The 20,693-nt window shown below is 42.4% G+C and overlaps 1 protein-coding gene across 4 annotated transcripts in view; it reads left to right on the forward strand.

The window, feature by feature from the left end:
- The window catches only part of TRIM36 (tripartite motif containing 36), a 46,244-nt gene that overhangs the window by 7,250 nt on the left and 18,301 nt on the right, over positions 1-20,693 (forward strand). For 2 of the 4 annotated variants that reach the window (XM_075931991.2, XM_089779293.1), the window contains exons 1-2: positions 7,519-7,669; positions 8,962-9,199. In XM_075931991.2, coding sequence (XP_075788106.1) covers positions 7,643-7,669; positions 8,962-9,199 — 265 coding nt within the window. In that variant the 5' untranslated portion in view covers positions 7,519-7,642. Of the gene's footprint in view, positions 1-7,518; positions 7,670-8,961; positions 9,200-20,693 lie in introns of those variants that run through there. The other 2 variants (XM_006134474.5, XM_025190383.3) reach the window with 1 other exon arrangement.

Raw genomic sequence — 20,693 nt, forward strand, 5'->3', positions numbered from 1 at the left:
GAATGAAACTGATGGTCTTAGTGGCTGGCTGCATGTATTAATTAAAAATCCACTGTTGCCTTTACATTTATTTAAATTTTGCAGTGCTTCATAAAAACAAGTTCTCAACTTGTTTATGACCCTCACTGTTGTATCATGATGACTTCAGTTTGCATACTCTTCAAATAAAGTGGGGTTCTGGAGAGAGAGACCAGAATGATTCTATAACTGTAACACTTGAAACATTTTGATAGTGGTTAATGTTTTAAGATAGAGGATAGACAATCGCATTAGCCATAGCCACCACAGCCTTGACTGGACAGTGAGGTGGCTTGGCAAATGGGCTGGGGGCATGCTCTATGGTAGGCACAGCATGGAAACAACTTTGAAGGGAATCAAAGTGCATATCAAAGGTAAAGCAAAATGCAGGACAATGTAGCACTTTAAAGACTAACAAGATGGTTTATTAGATGATGAGCTTTCGTGGGCCAGACCCACTTCCTCAGATCAAATAGTGGAAGAAAATAGTCACAACCATATATACCAAAGGATACAATTTAAAAAAATGAACACATATGAAAAGGACAAATCACATTTCAGAACAGGAGGGGGATGTGTGGGGGGGGGGGGAAGGAAGGAAGGTAAGTGTCTGTGAATTGATGATATTAGAGGTTGGGAGAGTGGGATGTTTGTGAGTTAATGGTATTAGAGGTGATAATTGGGGAAGCTATCTTGGTAATGGGTAACTCATATTCATATGTGTTCATTTTTTTTAATTGTATCCTTTGGTATATATGGTTGTGACTATTTGATCTGAGGAAGTGGGTCTGGCCCACAAAAGCTCATCATCTAATAAACATCTCGTTAGTCTAATAAACCATCTTGTTAGTCTTTAAAGTGCTACATTGTCCTGCATTTTGCTTCAGCTACCCCAGACTAACACGGCTACATTTCTATCACATATCAAAGGTGACTTCATTAATGCCCTGGAGGAGAAAGATCTGGAAGAAAGGTTCCAATTGTAGGCAGGAGCTGCCCAATGTAGGGGCTTAGCAACAAGGATGAAGTTCTTGTCTCTCATGTACAGTGTTGTGAGAGGCAATGAAGTAACTCCTGGATAATGAGTGACAAGGTCAAAGTAAGGAGCAAAAGAAATGACTTTGGTAGCCACATTCTGGAAGGACTGAGTGGGGAGATGATATCTAGGATTTTGTTTAGAAACAACCAATCCAAATTACAAAACACATCTGTTATGCAAGCCCTCTGAACTTTGGACTGGTGTGTTAGCCTCTGACAAATGCTAAATAAAAACTTAAGTACAGCACCTGTCGTCCTTGGGTGCCTCTATTCATTGTGGAGTTCTTAAAGTACACTTGGAAACTAGATTATACAGATATTAATCACTTCAAAATTAAGAATACCATCCATAGGCTTTCCAGGCACAATGGCTTTATTTTGAAGCGTGAAAAAAATAAAAGAAATTGTAATGGTTAAACTTTGAGTTATTATGGGAAGCTAGTTACACAGCCAACGTCACATTAAGGACGTATGTATAAATAGACCAGTGGTCGGCACCCCCGGCACATGTGCCAGAAGTGGCACTCAAGCTGACTTTCACTGGCACGTGGCAGGAGCTCAGCCCTGCTCCTCCTTTCCCACACAGCGGGGAGCCTGTGCTGCCGCTGGAGGGCCCTTCATAGAGGCTTTGCTCCCCTCCCCCCCGGCTGGATTGCTTCCTTCCAATGATACAGCAATATGAACAAACATGGTGCAGGGAAAACTATCCTGAGAATGCAGTAGTGCTGGAGCTAGGGGATGTAAAAAAGGTAGTAAATTAGGTGTTCAGGGAGATTAGGCCCTCCCCTCCTAAGAGAGAACATGTGCTTCTTCCCAGATCTACTAGTTGGAGCCCAGGCCTCTGGGACCTTTCATCCATACAGTGATATAGGCCCAGCTATTTAAAACCCTACTTTCCAAGGGCCCTGAAGCCAAAGTAAACCAGCACACAAACCAGTTAATACCTTAATGATCTATTAGAGGATTGGACAAACAATCACTCACAAAATGCTGACAATAACAACTATTGGCTCTACAATGCAATTGGGCAGTGAGAGGTTTAGCCTTATGTACACTAGCAAAACTAATTGTTGTTGGCAACAGGTGTTCATATGTACCCCTTGCCAGCTGGTGTGGACCATGTTGTAAAGACAAGCGTTACCAAGGCTAAACCCTATTTGTTACTATTTCAGAGATGGTGGCACTGCAGAAAAGGGTTTTGTTCTTGGCTGCAGTTGAACTGTGTTCAGCACCAATTCAGTCATGTTTGTTGTACTCTGCTAATGTAGACAAAAGTGGGTGATGCTTTAATTATTTCAAAGTTCTGATGGAACATGCCCATAGAGTCAAGGCATTCTGAAATTAAAAGGATAAAGCAGTTATTCATAAACTTCCAAATGAAGTCTTAATTCATGGTTTATTACCCACTTGGAATCTTGACAATAAAATATTTCCTCACTAACCTGTTTTTCCACCCTCGTCTGTTCAATAGGTTATTTCTACAGAGCTGTGCATGAGTTTGGGGCAACTAAAAAGCACATAAAAATTAGTGACCCTGTCAGTTCCAGTAGCCTTAACAATAATATTTCTGGATTTTATTAAGAAGGTGGTTTACAAAGCAAACTTGAAAGAAAATGTTTGCAACTGTTGACTTAACTTTTAAAAAAATGTTTTTGTTTTAAGCGTAAACATTCCTTTGCAGTGCTGCAAATGCAAAAACAGTACTGCTGTGTTTGCCATTTCCAGTAAATGCAATTTGCCAGTCAAATTTCACTACTCAAGCTCAGTAAAGGAAAAAGGTAAATTAATTATGAAAAGAAAATTAGTCTCTCTCTCTCTCTCTCTCTCTCTCTCTCTGGTGTGGTGTATTTTTTTGTTTGTTTTTTGTTTTGTATTAATGAATCCTCCGTGGTGGCATTAGTAACATCATCAAAGAATTTTGGGAAAAAAATACCAGATTATCTTGATTACATTCTTTTAAACTGACGTGTGTGTGTGTGTGTGTGTGTGTGTGTGTGTGTGTGTGTGTGTGTGTGTGTGTGTGTGTGTGTGTGTGTGTGTGTGTGTGTGTGTGTGTGTGTGTGTGTGTGTGTGTGTGTGTATAACAAGTAGGTCAAATGTAAGGCTTAAACTTGATAGCCTTTTAACATTGAAATTCAGGCCACAACTCAATCTGTTTAATTAACTAAAAACCTCCTCTCATTGTGTGAATTAAGGACATTGTATGTCTTAACTTTGAACTTCTTAGATAATGTGGGTTTTTTCCACAAGCTTACTTCTCCATGTCCACAGATGGTATTGTTTCTGCCCCTCCCCCAATATCTAAAGACGCTAATCCATGTTATATAGGGTTTTTTGTTGGTGGTGGTTTTTTTGTCCTGGATATGGGTGGAGAGGATGTATTCTGCATATTTCTAAATGGAAGCTTGCTGGAAAAGGGGAAGAAGGTAATACAGATGCTCAAAAACCTCTGGCTTTTTCAACTATTTATCCATCCAGCTATCATTAAAGAGAAGTCCTAACCTGTTCTTCTCCGCTTTTCTAAAATTACTCTTCATATTTATTTCTGATACATACCCATACATTTGATGCTCTTTGAGACAAAGACTCTTACTTATTTTTTTTTTTGTGATTGGAAAACACCCAGTACACTTTAAACATTCAGAGCACCTTACTGTTTGCACAGCAATTTGAATACTTATATTTTAAATGCCCAGAAATCTTGTTTGCAATAATTTTCTTTTCAGTGGAGAGGGAGAGTCTCCCACAGGTGACAAAAACAGGACATGGGGTTCTTTACCATTGTTTTCCAGGCCTGTTCTAAAGTACGATGAACTGGCACAGAGCGCACCCTGTGTGGGGTCCCCCCCAAATTATCCTAATGCACCAGTGCTGGGAAACTTCTCAAAACAGTCTATCATGGGCACAGCCTATGAGGCAGATAATCTTATCCACTTATCAAGATAAGAATTAGGATTTTGTCTATACCAGTGACCTAGTTTATTTTTTTAAATCAGTCTAGTTAAACTGGTGCAAATCCATAATGAAGGTGCACATAGACCAGGTTTAATCCTACCTTATGTTAATTAAACTACTGATTTAAGCTAAATTAATACAAGTAAGCGTCAAATTGGATTAAATGTCTTTCTACTTTAAAGTTCAGCACTGGTTTAAGTAGCTCAGTGTAAAAATAAATTAATTTCATTTAAACTGATAAACTTTTCTAGCATATGGAAGGCCTAAAACACAGCAATTAGGGGCTTTTCGCATTTCCACAGAGGGAATTAGTAGCAGAGGAGGCATCAGGTGGGAATTCCTGACCTTTTCTAGTTTTGGACAAAATGTAATGCATTTGTTGTCTGTCTCCCCCCATTTCCTTCATTTCACTCCCTTTTTGTTTGACCCTCTTCCCTTTTTTTGGAAAATCTTGAATTCCAGTCCCACTCCCAAGATACCAGTTGAGAACAGGTACCCTTGGAGGTCTATTTCAGATGACTCTAACATGACCTCTGGTGCTTTCTTTCCACAAACTTCTGAGTTCTTGCTGTGCTATTTTCTCAGTTAAGTACTCAGACTCAGTACTGAGTCTGTGATGTACTTCCACTAACCCATAGTGTCCAACATGTTAGCCGCTAATCACATGTGGCTATTTGGCCAGTAGAGTGGCTCGTTGGCTCACAAAATTATTTACATTTTCAGAATAATGTGGCCAGTTCACTATAGCAGTAGTCACTTTGGATACGTCTACACTACAGAGGAAGATTGAAGCTGCCGCTGTCGATTTTCCAGGGTTCGAATTAGTGATCTAGTTAAGACAGCTAATTTAAAATGAGAGGGCACTCCGGATGATGCTGGTAACCCTGCTTTCATGGGGAGTAAGGGATTTTGAAGGAAGAGTGTTCTTCCTGCAATGCAGACGGTGCCAAAAGTCGAGTTAAGCTACTTTGACTTCAGCTACTCAATTAACATACCTGAAGTTGTGTTTCTTAATTTGACTTTGTCCTGTAGTGTAGATGTGCCCTATAGTGGCTATTGCTTTACAACTGGTTGGACACCATGGCACTAACTACAGAAGCCCATCCTGCTTCACAAAATAATTGTTCCTTTATGGCTAGTTATTCCTTAGCTACCCGGAGAGGAGCAAGATGGTGCTTCTGCATCAATGCCAGTAGGATTAATCAGAGAATTTTGTGTCTATAGACATCACTGTGATTAGTTCCCAGCAAGGGCATACATTGATCCAGAACAGTGATGCCTTTGTGGATAGAATTCTCAGTTTCATTCTAGGCAGTCTTTCTTAATTACTTTTGGAAGTACCTGTTTCTTTCTTCTCTCAGAGTAGTGTGTGCCATTTTTTTGGAGAGGAAATATTCTTTGTCTCCATTGGTGACAAAGCTTCAATTCTATCTACTTAACTTGTTTTGTTGCACCCTAGCCCTAGAGCAGGGGTCCCCAACGTGGTGCCCATGGGTGCCATGGCGCCCGCTGGGGCACTTATGTGCGCCTGTGCCGGTGTTTTAAAACAGTGGTCTCCAAACTGGGGTGCACACACCCCAGAGGGTGCATGAGACTGTCAGAAGGAGTGCATGCCGCTGCGCAACAGCTGAGAGTGGAGATGCTGGAACACACCGCGCATGTGCTCCCTCAGATGTCTTGCGAACCAATGTCTCCCCTCTCAGCTGTTGCATGGCAGCATGCACGCCCTCCGATCATCTCGCACACCCCCTCCGTGCAGCAGATGAGAGGGGAGACGCCAGGTTCGCAAGATATCTCAGCGAGTGCATGTGTAGCATGTTCAAACTCCCGCGCAACAGCTGAGAGAGGAGACGTCTGGTGTGCCGTGATGTCACAGCCCGGGACTTTAAATTTTAAAACCACGCAGCTCAGCTCCAGGCCTAGCACATGGTCTGGGGTCACGGAAGCAGCTGGGGCCGGGCCTGATCACAGACTCAAATTGGGAGGCAGAAGGTGGGGGTGTGGGTAAAAATAGGGGGAAGGGGTGGGAGAGGAAAGGGCTTCTGCTGAGGGGAGAGGGGCAGGTCAGGAGAAGAAAGGGGAAGGCACCAAGGGACAGGGTGGAGGAGAGACAAATGCCAGGGGGCCAAGTAGAGACAATGAGGAAAAGAGCAGGAGGGGAAGTATCCGTGGGCGGGAGGGAACAGGGTGGTGCTGGGAGAGGAGAGGGTAAGGGCATTGGGGCTGGAGGGGGAAGTGCTAGGAGAAGGCTTGAAAGAAGAGGTGGGCATGAGGAAGGCGGGGATAGAACAAATCGTGTGAGGGCACAGGGGCATGAGGACAACGGGGGCAGATGGTGGTGAGGGAGTGGGCATCAGGGGCAAAGGGGGCAGGAGCAGTGAGGGAAGGGGGAGGCACCAGGAGGGTGCCGGGGTAAGGGAAGGTGCAGGTGCCAGGGGATTCTGGGGTGAAACAGAAGGACAGACACCTGCAGGGGAGGGACCAGCACCAGAGGAGAGAGGCAGGGCAGGTGTGTAGTGTGAGGTGTTAGGAGGGGGGGTAGCTCACATGATCAGAGTGGGGCTACTGGAGGAGTGGGCATGGGTGGGGGGGAGAGAAGGGCTGGTGGAGGGGGGCAGGTCTCAGGAGGGCTGAGGGCAATGAGAAGGGCAGGAGTCAGGACAGCAGAGGAGGGTGAGAGGCTGGGGGGGGAGCAGGCACCAGGGGAGCTGATGGAGCAAGGGGAGGAGACATGGCAACAGATGGTGGGGACATGGTGGAGATGGGGAGTGTGAGATTTAAAGGTGCCATGATTTTTTTGTGGGGGGAGGGTGCTTTTTTTGCTCAACATTTGGACACCCCCCTTTTTATTATTGCAGAATTTTGTGTTTGCTATGACTGATGCCTTGTCTACACCAGGCAGCTGGTCTGATTCGCCAGGGCCAACCAGTAGAGTTACCCTGCAGTGTAAGATTGGGGTGGGTGACAGTTCTTACTTAGTCTCAGAAGGGGTTGCCATGTAATTTAAAAAATGAGTAGTCCTGTGATACCTAAGAGAACAACAAGAATGTAAGTAGCGTGAGCTTTTGTGTGGATAAAACCTACTTCTTCAGATGAGACGATCATTTGCCGTCTTACGTTTTGCTTCAGTCTAGTGGGACTTTGTTTACATCAAGCCTACCCCCGAAGGAGCCTTCGCATCGGGAGTTTATCTACATTGGGTTACAAACCATTTTAAGTTGAAACTGGTGCAACTTTCTCACCCTGCCAACGCCTGATCAGTCTCTCTCCCGCCCGGGCCCAGGGCTGAGTGGCAGGGGCCAGCAGGGCGAGTCCGCCCCGGGCTGTGCGTGGGGGTGGAGGGGTTACGCGGGGGTGAAGCAGCGATTCTCCGCTCTCCGCCTGCCTCGCTGGGCGGTGTCCCGGGGCCGGTCGCTGCTGGACAGCGCCAGCCCCGGCCCCGCCCCCGGGCCAGCCCGCCCCGCGGCCCCTCGCGCTTCCTGCTCCCGGCTCACAAAGGTGCCAGGTGCCGCCCCGCCCCTCATTGTGCGCTGGTCGCGTTGCCAGGCCCGCCCCGCCCGGCCAGCTGCGCTGGGAGCCTGCAGCCGCCGCCGCTCCCGCCCCCGCCGCAGGAGCGCCAGGCGGCGCCGGGATGGAGGGCGATCGGCTGGAGCCCGCAGTGAGTGCGGGGCGCGTGGGTGGGTCCCCCGGCCAGCCCCAAACTTCCTGCCTTGAGCGCGGCTCAGCCCCCCGGGCGGCTCTGCCCTGTGGCCCCGGCCCCCGGCGGCAGCGCGCTCCCTGCGTTCTGCAGACTCATGCTGCTGCGCTTCCCGTCCGGGCGCTGCCCGAGCAGGAGCTGTCAGGCTGCGGCCCCTGCCCAGCTGCCCTGCCGCGCCCCCGGCTGCCAGCGGCGCGATCCCCTCCAGAAACCCCGCGGGGGAGGGGGGAGGTGGTGGGCAGGAGCAGCCCTTGGGGTAACTAAAAAGGTTTCCCATTGCTCACTGCGTCTTTAGCAGCCAAGCGCCCTCGCACCCCACCCAGCTCACAAAGCACTGCCCCTAGGGCGCTGCAGAGCGCGTCTCCCAATTCATTCAACCAGGCTGTAATTTACTTTGACTGGCCTGTAATTGGGACAGGGATCTTCCCTCCCGCCGCCTTAGGAACAATGTGCTTTCTTGTATTCGTGGTGAGGAAGAAGGAGAAACCAAACTGAGTGCACGCTAGACAATAGCAAACTTAAGCGGATGCGGGAGGAATAGTGTTTTTTTTTTTTTTTTTCCAGAGGTGCTTATTGAGAACTCGAATCTCTCATGGAAGAAGTTTTTGTAACTAAATATACTGAAATAAATGGAAAAATGCAATTGATTATAGTTATTTCTGGTAAAGCCATACTTTCAGATAGTAAAAGCAAAATACATGGCTTTGATATTTTTTTTAAAAAAAAGCCTTACACAAATTTATATTATGTTTTCAGGATTATTACTTTTAAAGAGTCATGTACAACTCTAATGCAGATTATTGTGCAAGGAAGGAGAAGTAGAAATAAGATTTTGATTTTAGACAGTTTCACTTTTGCTTTATGTATTATTTACTGTTTGCACTCCCTTTGCATAATAAAACATAGTACTTGTGGTGACAGAAATTACAATTTAAAGTCTTGAATCTAATCTGTGGTTTTAGGAATGTAGAAAGGGAACCTGGTTTTATGATTTTGGGCCCTTTTTTAGAAAGTGAACTATGGAGCCAAAAGAAAGGAACTTTATGATTAATCTAAAAATTGCTTTGTTTTATGTTTTTGACTTCTCAAGAGGACCTGAGATGCAAGTCTAGCTTTCTTGTGCTTTTATTTTTTGTCACTTTTTTTTTCTGATGCAAGATTTAAATGCAGTTTTGAATGTTTGCATATGAGAGTCTTATTGGCTCAGTTTCTGATCGTGTCTTATTCCCCTCCCCCCACCTCTTCTTTTCAAGGTTACAATTAAGAATATTGAACGAGAGCTCATCTGCCCAGCATGCAAGGAGTTATTTACCCATCCACTGATCCTCCCTTGTCAGCACAGTATCTGTCACAAATGTTTAAAAGAAATTCTCTTCTTCACACTTGAAGACTCTTTCACTGATCTAGGGTCCGAATCCTCCTGTCAAAGTAGCCCTCGTATTCGAATACATTCTCCTAGTTTGGATCGAATTGACAGGGTTAGTAGATCAGGTATGTACCATCATTTTATATGTACTCTGATTTGATTAGTAAAGATGAAAGCTTGATGCTTTTAAGTGCTGAATGTTGTCACAGGAGTAACTTAAGAATGTTTTAGTGTTTATAGCAGAAATGGGATGTTCTGTTGTAAAGTTGATTTACTTTAGTGGACATTAAAAAAAACTCTTTTATATTTTATTATTTTTAAATACAGTACCCTGTAAATTAGTTCATAACTCTTATTCTTCCTGATATTAAGTTGCCCTAGTCAAAAAATTTGTTTGTGACATAATCTTCAATTCAAACAAAAGACGTGACATTTTCTAAAGATACAGATCTCCAGGCTTTAGGTTGCTCAGTCTGGAGGCTTTTTTTCCCCCTTTGAAGTCTTTGATGCAGCCTTTCTAAAATACATAGCTGTTTTGCGTCAAGCATTTTACTACGGTATATTAATAAATTACTATGCATATGTGTTATCGGAACTCCTCAGGCAAACAACTTTGCAAGAAGATTGAACCAGAGTTCTCTGTGTAAAGTATCATGGAATGCTTAATTTTTGGATTCTTTAACTGTTATTTCATGACTGAATTTATCTTGAAGACACTTAACTTACCCTTATTAGTCAGTTAACATCTATGAATATTAAGTGAAAGAAATACACCTTATTTCTGTAAATTTATGTTATGTAATAGGAAAGAAAAATCTCAAGGCTTGGCTACATTTGAAGGTATACTAAAATAGCTATGGGTATGTCTACACTACCACCTTAGTTCGAACTAGGGTGGTAATGTAGTCAACTGGAGTTGCAAATGAAGCCTGGGATTTGAATTTCCCGGGCTTCATTTGCATGTTGCCGGGCGCCGCCATTTTTAAATGTCCGCTAGTTCGGACTCTGTGCCCGCGGCTACACGCGGCATGAACTAGGTAGTTCGGACTAGGCTTCCTATTCCGAACTACCTGTACTCCTCGTATTCAAATCCCGGGCTTCATTTGCAACTCCGGTTGACTACATTACCACCCTAGTTCAAACTAGGGTGGTAGTGTAGACATACCCTATAGCTCTGAAATAACTCTGAACGTGCACACTCTTATTTTGGAATAAAGGTGCCTTGAATTAGCTTAATCCATTTCCAGAGTGGATTCCCTTTAAATTCATGCCATACTGTACTTTATTGTTGAATAACTTTCATGCATAGACAACTCTTAATACTTGCATCTCAGGTTTTAGCAATGTTAATTTCTTGTTTTTCATGCCTTAAAAGCAAAAATTTACATCACCATAATCTTTTAAAGAACTACATTAAGATAACTATGGCTAGTTACACCTCTTTGGCTCTTTTTTCCTGTCCCTCTCCCCTCAAAAGGATGGACTTTGATCAATATGTTGAACACCTGAATTGGCTAATTTAAAAATAAAATCCTACATTTATCTTCGAAGTTTTGCATTTTGGCTTGCTGTCGCCCAGGAAGTGTCCAACATGCTTAACCTCACAGCAGTTCTTTGGTGGTACTTTTTGCAGGGACATGTGAATTGTAATACCTCTTTACTAGCACTGCATGTTCACTGTAGATTTGTTGTAAATTGTGTTCAGTGAGACATTATCCTGCACTTCTGATTCTAGCATTTTCACACTTTGTTACTATTATATCTAAAGCAAACTTGCCAAAAGGACTCTGGGTTTGCAAAGTCAAGTATGTGGAAGCTAAGAAATGACAGAACTAAGTGTTGGTTATAGAACCTTAATCGGTCCCCCTTTTGCATGTTCACTATGATTCTATCTGTAATTACATGATGGTATGTTATCTTAACCATAAGATGCCTACCTCATTCAGTGCACAGAATGAACAATTTTCCCTAGGCTTACTGACGATAAGGGGGCAGTTACGTTGGGGAGTGGTGGTTCAAAAGGGCACTGCTAATACAGGAATAACAGCAGCCAGATCTCCAGGCCCTTTAAATTGCTGCTGGAGCACGGCAAGGCTTCATATTCTGAGTGGATTTCAGGGTCTACTGGGGGGTGGGGGAACCAGCGCGGCAGCTCTGGGCAACGATGAGAGCTGGCTGTCCCAGCCTCGCCCATTCCACCTGAGACCTTGCTCCTTCTGGAAGTGCGAACCTGACTCCCACCCCACTCACCTTATCTAGGTACCCCTGGTGCTCACTGAGTGAATAACTCATGGACAATTTGCCATATGCCATCCAAACTCTGCTCTAAACTCATAATTATTAATTTCTTCTGGAGCTTTTCTGTGGTGTACTCTCATCATAGTATCTTAGTTCTTTACAAACATCTTGGTTATTTAAAAATATGTAATCTTTACAACACTCAAGGGAAAGTGGCAATTTCATACCTATTCTACATATGAAAGACCTGAATTACAGAGATTACAGTTTTGACAAAATGGTAAAAAGTGACAAGTGAAGTAGGGTTACCAATTTTGAGATGTCATGGGCCTCATTTCTTTTTCCAGAGTATTTAGTATTTTGTACGAATTCATGTATTCTGAGCAAAACTCCCATTGACTTTGGGATGCTCCCAAGGGTGGCCTAAGCGCATGAGTGCTGGCAAACTTGGAAAAAATAGGGTACAAACCCTAAATTGGTTATTAATTCTAAAGAGATTTCCTCAACTATGTACTATGTGCAAACTCTTCAGGCACGTTAGCAGCCTTACACAGAGTTAAAGGTTCCCCTGGGGTCTGTCTTGTCATTCAGCTGTGTGTGTGTATTTCTGGGATAGGTGGCCCTTAAGGCCAAGAATCACAGAAATTTGCAAGTTACTCCTAGTCCCAAAGCACCCAGTCAGTTACTCCAGTCAGTTGTGCCTTAGCTCACATACACCAAGGACAACACTTGTAGCTAGTCCTTTATAAACTATATGAAGGTTTATTAGCCAACCAACAAATTTCACCATGCATATATACACCACCGAGAGAACATTTTCATCCAAATTTATCAAAATTTACATATAGGCAAAGTAAGTCAAATCTGCCTGAATTTACTAATCATTTTGTCAAACTCTTGTATATTTTGACATACAATGTTGATTGTGTTGTGTTAAAACTTTAAATATTAATGTGTTTGATTTTCCGCATCTATTGTCATTAAATAATTATCTGACTCCCCATAATTTCTTACAACAGTGAACATTTAAATCAATAAACCCCCAAATGCTCAAAAATAAACATAAATGTCTGTTGACAGAACTTGATTACTTGTATATTATTAATTAAGGCTATGTTTTAATCGTGTATTTTTAATAAACCAGGGACAGATGTTATGGGCAGTAAACACAAAAATCATGGCTTGTGACCTGTTCATGACTTGTACTATATAAGCCTGACTAAAACTTGGAGAGGAGGGGAATCTGGAGTTGCTGAGGATGCTTAGAGAGGAAGGGGAGGGGACAACCATGGCCAAAGGGAGCTGTGAGGTGGAGCCTGCAGGTGAAAGCAGTATTTGGAGCTGCCTGGCTATGCTTTTGCCTAAAAGCAGAGGGTGGGACATGTTGCTCTTTTAGGGGAGAACCAGAGGACTCCTAAAGCCCTCACCCTAACCCTCAGCCCTGAGCCCCCTCCTACACCCAAACGGCTTGGGAAGCAGGATGCAGTAACTTGAGACTGCACTGGCCACTGCAGAAGTCCTGGAAAGTCATGGAATCTGACTTTCATGACAAGCTTGCAGCCTTAGTCATGAATTAATAAGTAGCAGAAATTATGTGCTTTCTTGGCCTTTAAATACCAAGAGCAAATTGGTCTCCATTATGGAGCTATTATCTGCACAGCCCACTTTTCACAAATGCAGTTTGTTATAATACCAAAAATGTCTGAAATTGGTAAATGTTTTATCCTCTAATTTAAACTGTGTACAAATGTTAACTTAAATATCCTGGTCTTCATTTTATAGAATCTATTTAATGAAAATAGAGGAGCTTTATAATGAAAATTTTGCTAGCAAATATTTAAGTATAATGCCATTATACTAGAAAAATTATATACAATGTTTGGTTCTACTAAGCTATGTAAATGGTGAATTATTCTGGAATACGATAAAAGGGGAGAGCTTGACTCCCTCCCCCCCCTTCATGCATTAGAACTGTATAGTGTATTAGGAAACTAAACAATTTTTCATTTCAGTGATACAATACTTTATTTGCAGTGGAGAAGAAAACAGTTGGTGCTTTATCTTTTGTAAACAAATGGCGAATCTATTCTTTCATTTCTAAAATCAGCTTTTTGTTCATTGTTCACAGCCACACAGCGGAGGTCTTTTGGGTGGAGAGGTAGAAATGCTTCACTTCTTCTATGGCTGTAGATAGCATAGTATTTAGATCTTAATTTGAATATTATTGATTAGCATATAGTTCTTCTAAAAATCCTGTCCAGCTGCTAAACTTTTGTGGACTTGACCAAAGTTATGGAAGATTTCTAACTGAGAAACTTTTCATTCTGCTCTGCAATTGATCTAAAGGTCAACTGGACTAAACATACAAATTTTTTTTGTTGGGATTATTCTTAAGCAATAGACAGAAAAAGAAATTTTGTTTTCCTAAATAATTATTTCTCTAGAGGCTACATAACCAATCACCTGTAGATTAGATTGTAGTTAATGCATTGACCCTCTATGTACTCTATGGTTAGTTATCCATTCTTTAAAGGGAAAATAATTGCAATATGAATTTTAGTTAACCATAAAGAAGAGTGAATAACTGAATGCTTTTTAAGGTATCTTAAATGCTTGGTTGCTACCTTCTAAAATCAGGGTGAGGAACCTTTTTTGGCTTGGGGGGGGCGGCGGGGGGGGGGCTCTGACCTACAGAAAAATCTGCCAGGGCTGCACAGATGTGAGAAGCGAAAATGAACAAAAAACCCCCAACCCTACTGGGGTTGCCTCTGAGGAAAAAGGCACTCCCCCCCACATTCCCCTCGTACACCATAGCCTAGGCAGGGTCCAGGCTAGTAGATTTTTGTGTGTTCCAGCCCCTTGGTGGGGCAGCAGAGAGACTGGAGCACCAGCATGGGCTTCCCAATGCTGGGGGGAATTCTGAGCCTCAGGGTCCAGATCTAGGGAAGCCAGGGACACGTCTGGCCCACGGGCCTAAGGTTCCCACACTTATTTTAAATGGCTGGTAACCTGACCCCCAAGGCTCAGCCTCCTGCTCTGTCTTTTCCCTCCAAGGCACCCCATCTCTGTTGCTCACTGGATTGTCCCACCCAGCTAGCCACCTCCTGCTCTGAGGCTGTGATGGGAACTGCTGCAGCCTGACAAGGAGCATGCCTGCATGTAGAAAGTAGCCCTAGATGAATGGGAGCTGGGGTGGGTTAATGACCCCATGACTGCCCCTGCTCCAGTAGTAACTGGACTTCTAGTGTCCAGTCAATATGTTTGATAGGACACAGACAGGGCCCCTTTTTGACTGGACTTTCTGGTTGAAAATTGGCACCTGGCAAGTGGCAACGTTAAATGGCACCTGGCTACAGAGGCCCAAAATTGGACTGTCTGGGTAAAGCCTGGATGGGTAGCAATGCATAACTAAAAAGGAAGCTGTCATCTGATATAGTTTTGGGATCCAGGAAATTAATCCGAGCATGAGGAAAATAAGAGATGTCAAAATGTTGGTGTCTCTTTTTTGGGGGGTGGAGAGGTTGTGTATCTGTTTTTTGTTGTTAGAAGGGCTTTGGTTACCTTTTTAGATACTTAGATCAGGGCTACTCAACTTTGGAAGTCCCAAGGGGCCACGTTACTCACAGCACATACTGAGGGCCACAACTTAAGTGTGGTTGCATATACATGCAAATATATACAGGCAGTCCCCGGGTTACGTACAAGATAGGGACTGTAGGTTTGTTCTTAAGCTGAATTTGTACGTAAGTCGGAACTGGCGTCCAGATTCAGCTGCTGCTGAAACTGACCAGCGGCTGACTACAGGAAGCCCGGGGACTGCCTGTACGAGAATAGCTTCTTTCACACTGATGGGCATGAATACAAAGATTAAGGCAAGACTACACAACAGGCAGGGCCCATTTAAGTCAGTTCTGCTGATTATTAATACAATGCAATATTTACCTGATTTTCATTCCTATGACAGCACTTTTAATGAGCAATGACAGTCCAGGAATTTTACTACTAAAACCTATATCAACAGAAGACCATTATATTGACTACTTTTTTGTTTTGGGTTGCATATTGACCCCGCATAAACCCAAACCACACCATGGGCCACAAACAAACAGGCTGCATGTGGCCTACGGGCTGCATGTGGCCTACAGGCTGCATGTTGAGTAGCCCTGACTTAGATGATTATTCTTGTTACTTCCAAACTGTCAAGTGGAATTGACGCTTGGAAGTGGTGAAATAGCTTTTATTGTGATATACAGATACTTGTTAATGTTTCAGCATGCCTGGGACAAGTATTTAATAATTATGAAAATTGACTTGTTGATACACTCTTTGATACACCTGAACCCTCCATGCTCCTGGCATCCCTATTCCGGGAACGCCCCTGGTACCAATCCTCTGCACACTGCCACTTCCCCTGACCCTTAGCTGGGGGAACGGCAGCACAGAAACAGCTTCCCCTGCAGTTTTTCCCTGCTGTGAGTGGTGCCTGGGAGCAGCATGGGGCGCAGGCCACATATGCCCCCAGGATCAGGATGCCTGGTAAGTGTCCTATAACACATCCCCTCACACTCAGACCTCGCAGCGGCCTCCCTGAGCTGGCTAATTCTTTAATCTTAGCATACTCTATTTCCTAGGGTTGCCATATTAAAGGGGTTCAAATGTACTACATTTATGTGATAATTGTAAATTGTAGGGATGTAAAATCCTATTTAAAATACAGTAAAACTCCAGTTCGGCATCCAATGCTCTGGCACTCCCGATAGTCCAGCACCAACTGGAACCCGGAAGTGCTCTGGCCAGCCGGACAATTGGAGCTGCTCTGCCCCCGGCTTCCCCAAGTCCACCGCTGGTCAGTTCCAGCAGCGGCAGTCTTGGGGAAGCCGGGGGCAGAGCAGCTGGAGTCTGAGACAGCGTTTGGGTGAAGGGAGGGGGTTGTGATCTGGGGCGAGGCTCGGGGTGCAGAGTCTAGGAGGGAGTATGGGTTCAGGAGAGGATTCTGGCCTGAGGGAGGGGCTCTAGGAGGGGGTGCAGGGTTTGGGAGGGAGTTGTGACTTGGGTGAAGGGGATGCAGAGGGCTTGGGTGGTGATGATTTGGGACGAGTGAGGTGCAGGATCAGGGAGGGTGTATGGGAGCAGGAGAGGATTCTGGCCTGGGGAAGGAGGTGCAGGGTCTGAGAGGAAGTTGTGACCTGGGTGAAGGGGGTTCAGAGAGTTTGGGAGGTGGCCTTGGGCAGGTAGTTGGGGGTGGGTGGGTGGGGGTGTGTGTGTGTGTGTGTGTGCGCGCGCGCGCGCGTGCCAGAGACTGGCTCTGGCTGGGAGGTGCTTATTCAGTCAGTAGCCCTGCAGGAACCTGAAGGCTGCAGTTGCAAGCTGCTCTAGGTGGCTCTGCTCCAGGCAGAGTGAAAGAGGGTAGGGTGGGGGGAAGGCTTTATTGGCTGCCAGCAAAATATCTCAGCTGTTATTGGTCAGAAACTGGCCAATGGGAGCTGAGAGATTTTGCTGAAGGGCAGGACAGGGCACAAAGCCTCACTCCCAGAATAGAGCAGCCACATGTGCTGCATGACTGCCACTGCTGTGCACTTAAAAGGTCCCAGTGAGGCAGCCATGGACCGGATCCAGTGGCTTGGAGGGCTGGATTTGGTCCATTGGCAGCCTCTTACCCACCCCTGTGGTAAGGCAGTGCTTACCGAGTAATTGGTTAACCAGTTACCCCTTTACATCCATTCCTAGTAGAATGCTGTTTGTAGCAGCATATTCTTAATATAGGAATTTAAGTTTATAGATGTTTCCTCAGCAAGCTCTGCTTTTGTTTCTGTATATGCAAAAGCATCTAACAATTATTTTATAAATGTTCTGCATGCTGGAACATAATTCCAAGAATAGCCAACTTACAAAAAGCATATAGTTTCAGGTGCTAAATAAACCTGCTCCTTAAATCTCTCTGCCAATTCTTGTAGTTTTACAATTGCATTTTCCTGTCTTGATAAATAATCTGTTTTTGTTTGGTGGGTGACCCACACAAACAGGAAACATTGAAACACACGTATCTAAATACAGTTAAATGTACAAAGTAAACAAACATGGAAAACTAATTTGTCATTCTTGCAAATTATAATAGACATTTGATAAGAAATTAAACTGGGTATGTACTGTTGAAAGAGGAAAAAGTGAATGAATTTCAGAAAATTGTGAATCCAAATTTCTCATTAAAAATGTGCAAATCTAAAAAAAACTGAAGGAAAAATAAGTTTCATAAGTCATTCTATACATTTCTAAATATTTTACTCAAATAATGTAAGATTTAGCAGAATAGAAATCGTCCTCTGTTTTTTACAGATAGATAAGTAGTCTTAAAAAAACACTGTCAAAAATCACATTGCTATATGTCAGCTACAAGCAACACTTAAGATTATAACAAAAAGGTTGTAAATTTATGCTGTACCTAATATGAGTGAAATTAGAGTCAATTTGTAGCATTTTTGTAAGGGTATTAGAAAAAGTTCTAACTATAGGCATAAGGTGGAAATGTGAATTCATTTAAGTGTTTAGTTGAATCCAGTTGACCTTTAAAATATCCTTTTAAAATTTTAAATCTCTCCACAAATTCAATTTTCATATCCACCATGATCACAGAATACTGGTGATATCATGTTTTATTTGAAAAACAGAATCAATTTATATTTTAAAGATGTATTATCCCTTTTCTGGTTATCTGCTACAGATAATGCTATTCCACATTGTAAATGTTGATCTAGTATACTCTCTTAGAAGAAAACATTATTTAAAAAAGATGTAGATAAAATGTGTGTGATTTTCATGTCTTGACTTACTACTCGTGTTTATTAATGTACTTAAGTGTTGGCAGGATTGGGGTTTAAACTTCTTGCCACGAGAACCACATTTTTATCTTTTTAATGGAATTAGAGCATTTGTAGAAGTTAAACTCAATCTGAGAATTGGTAGGATATAGTTTACTTACAAGCAAGACTATTAGTACCACAGAGTTTTGGATTCAAAATATTCTAAACATTTAGAGGTGGAAAATAATCTTAATGGTCTATGATTATTAGTGTGTATAGGACTGATTGGTAGAATCTGGATTTGTAACATGCAAAAGACGTTACAGAACAGTCTGTGTTACTTTACAAGTGATTAGATAACCATAGAAGTTGAAGGTTTTTTATTTTTTTTTAATGAAATTATTCTAGGCATATTCTATCTTTCATATATCTGCAAAACATAGCTTTTGCTTTTCTGAAATGAAGGTGGAAGGGGAACAGAACCCATTTCATTACCTATAATATATTTATGTGCCTGGTTATTCATCTTATGTTGTTTCAAAGATGGAATACAGTGATCAGAATCCTACTTTTTAACACTATATAGACTTTAATAAAATATGGAGAGTAGCCTTGTAATTTACATTGGTAGCCACAAGGCTTATTTTCCATATAGCTAAAATAGCTTTAACTAGTAAAAGCACTTGTTCCCCTGTTGAGAGGGCTTTAAATCCCCATGAAGTAATCATGAGTTTAAGAAAAAAACAAATGATTGAAGTGAATTTAACAGAAAGGCATGGAACCTCTTTTAAAGATCTTTTTGGATTTCCTAGCCACTGGATGGGGTATTGTAGGCATGGTGTCACCAGTATATGTATAAAGCATGTAGTCATTACCATGGTCTGATTTTGTGCATTAAGTGACAGAATGAAAAGTCACAATTGGTTGGCAGTTAACTCATCTTTTGGTTAAACAAATTCTAACCATACCTCTGTGTGTCACTTGGTCCAGACTTCAAAAGCATGCTAGTGGATTGGTTTGTACTGTTTTTAAACTTGGCCACAGCATCATATTTTTTTTCCATCTGTTGTTTTGCTTTTTCATTGCTCATTTAACTGGCATGTTAAACTGCTCGTGTGCTGTGTTTGCATAAGCTACCATTATTTTTCATAATTGATTTGCTTTATTAGTGAATGTAAGTATTACCTTATTTTTACTCATTACTCTTCACTGCATGGTTTGAATGTGAAATAATTCTTCTTCTTAGGCCTTTATAAGTACTTTCTGAAGTGTCTGTTGAAGGTATACTTAAACTTGTGTACATATATGCTGGGCATACATTTAAATAAGGCTTTTAATTCAGTACTGTTTTCATACATTTCATGTGTGTGTTGCTCATCTATGCCAAATTACAGGTATTCCAGAGCATCCATCTTGGGTTATTAAATTCACTTCAAGTAAGTACCAGAAGACTTTGGACTCCTTTTTAGCCAGAAATCTGCATTTGCATTAACTACACTAATCAGTTTAATTGTATCTATTCATAAATCTGAGCTGGCCATCTTTCTGTAGGCTCTCTAGATAAAAATACAGGAACTTCTGAATTGGAGCTCGATATCAGCTTGTGCACGGTTGCTCACTCTATGGCTGGGCCTTTCAGTTCCTGAAGTGTGCACACAGCTGTCATCATGCAGAGCATGTTTTGAAAAATAGTTTTTATGCTAAAGTAAGAGTTCTAAAAGGGAGTTAGTTCCTAGTGGGGATATTTTTACAGAGAGGTTGCAGAATGCAAGAGGTTATGAAGAAAATTTGGAATTGGTTAGTATAGTAGGGAAAGCCAGAGATCAGCATCACTAGATATCTTAGCATGTAATGAAATCTTAATACTCAAGGTGTGTGGTGAAGCTAGCCACTTACCCCCAACTTTGAACAATGGAAGATCAATGGAAGATCAAATGACTATCAAGGGAAGAAGCAGGAGATTTCTTGGTTTTTATGTAGTGTCACCATAATGCTCTATATTCCCCAATTAAAAGTAAAGCAAAATTCCTTTCTGCCCAGGCAAACTTTAATACAGGCTAGGTGAAACTATATTAAACCTGCTAAAAAACCAGAAAACCTCATCTTGGTGCTGGGGTTTCTCTTGTCTGGTGACTAAGGCCCTGAAAATATCCAACTAATTGTCTGTATTGAAAGTTCCATCATAATAGGATAGAACGCTGTTATTACTTCTTGCCAATACGCATTCCTTTTAGCTTTTCCTCCTCTTGGACTTGAAACTACCATCTCACTTAACCTTACTGGAAGTAGCCTTCCTTTCATGAAGGTGGTTCTGACATCTTTGGTTCAAAATATAACATTTTTAAACATTTGTTTGGGAAAAACCAGATCGGACAGTGCATGCTATGATTGAGTGATTTGGCTAGAATTTCCTAGTACGGTATTCTAAATGCCCAGCTTGTCCTGTTTTGTCTCTGCTTAAGACAGACTAACTATATATGTTGCAACCATAACACATTTGTAAAAGCTCAAATTCAACTGTGTATATCTGGGAACAATGCTATTTTAATCTCAATCTCCATTTAGATCATTATATTAAAAAATC

This window comes from Pelodiscus sinensis, chromosome 6 (genome assembly GCF_052426305.1).
Source record: "Pelodiscus sinensis isolate ZL-2025 chromosome 6, ASM5242630v1, whole genome shotgun sequence".
NCBI classification, from domain to species: Eukaryota; Metazoa; Chordata; order Testudines; family Trionychidae; genus Pelodiscus; species Pelodiscus sinensis.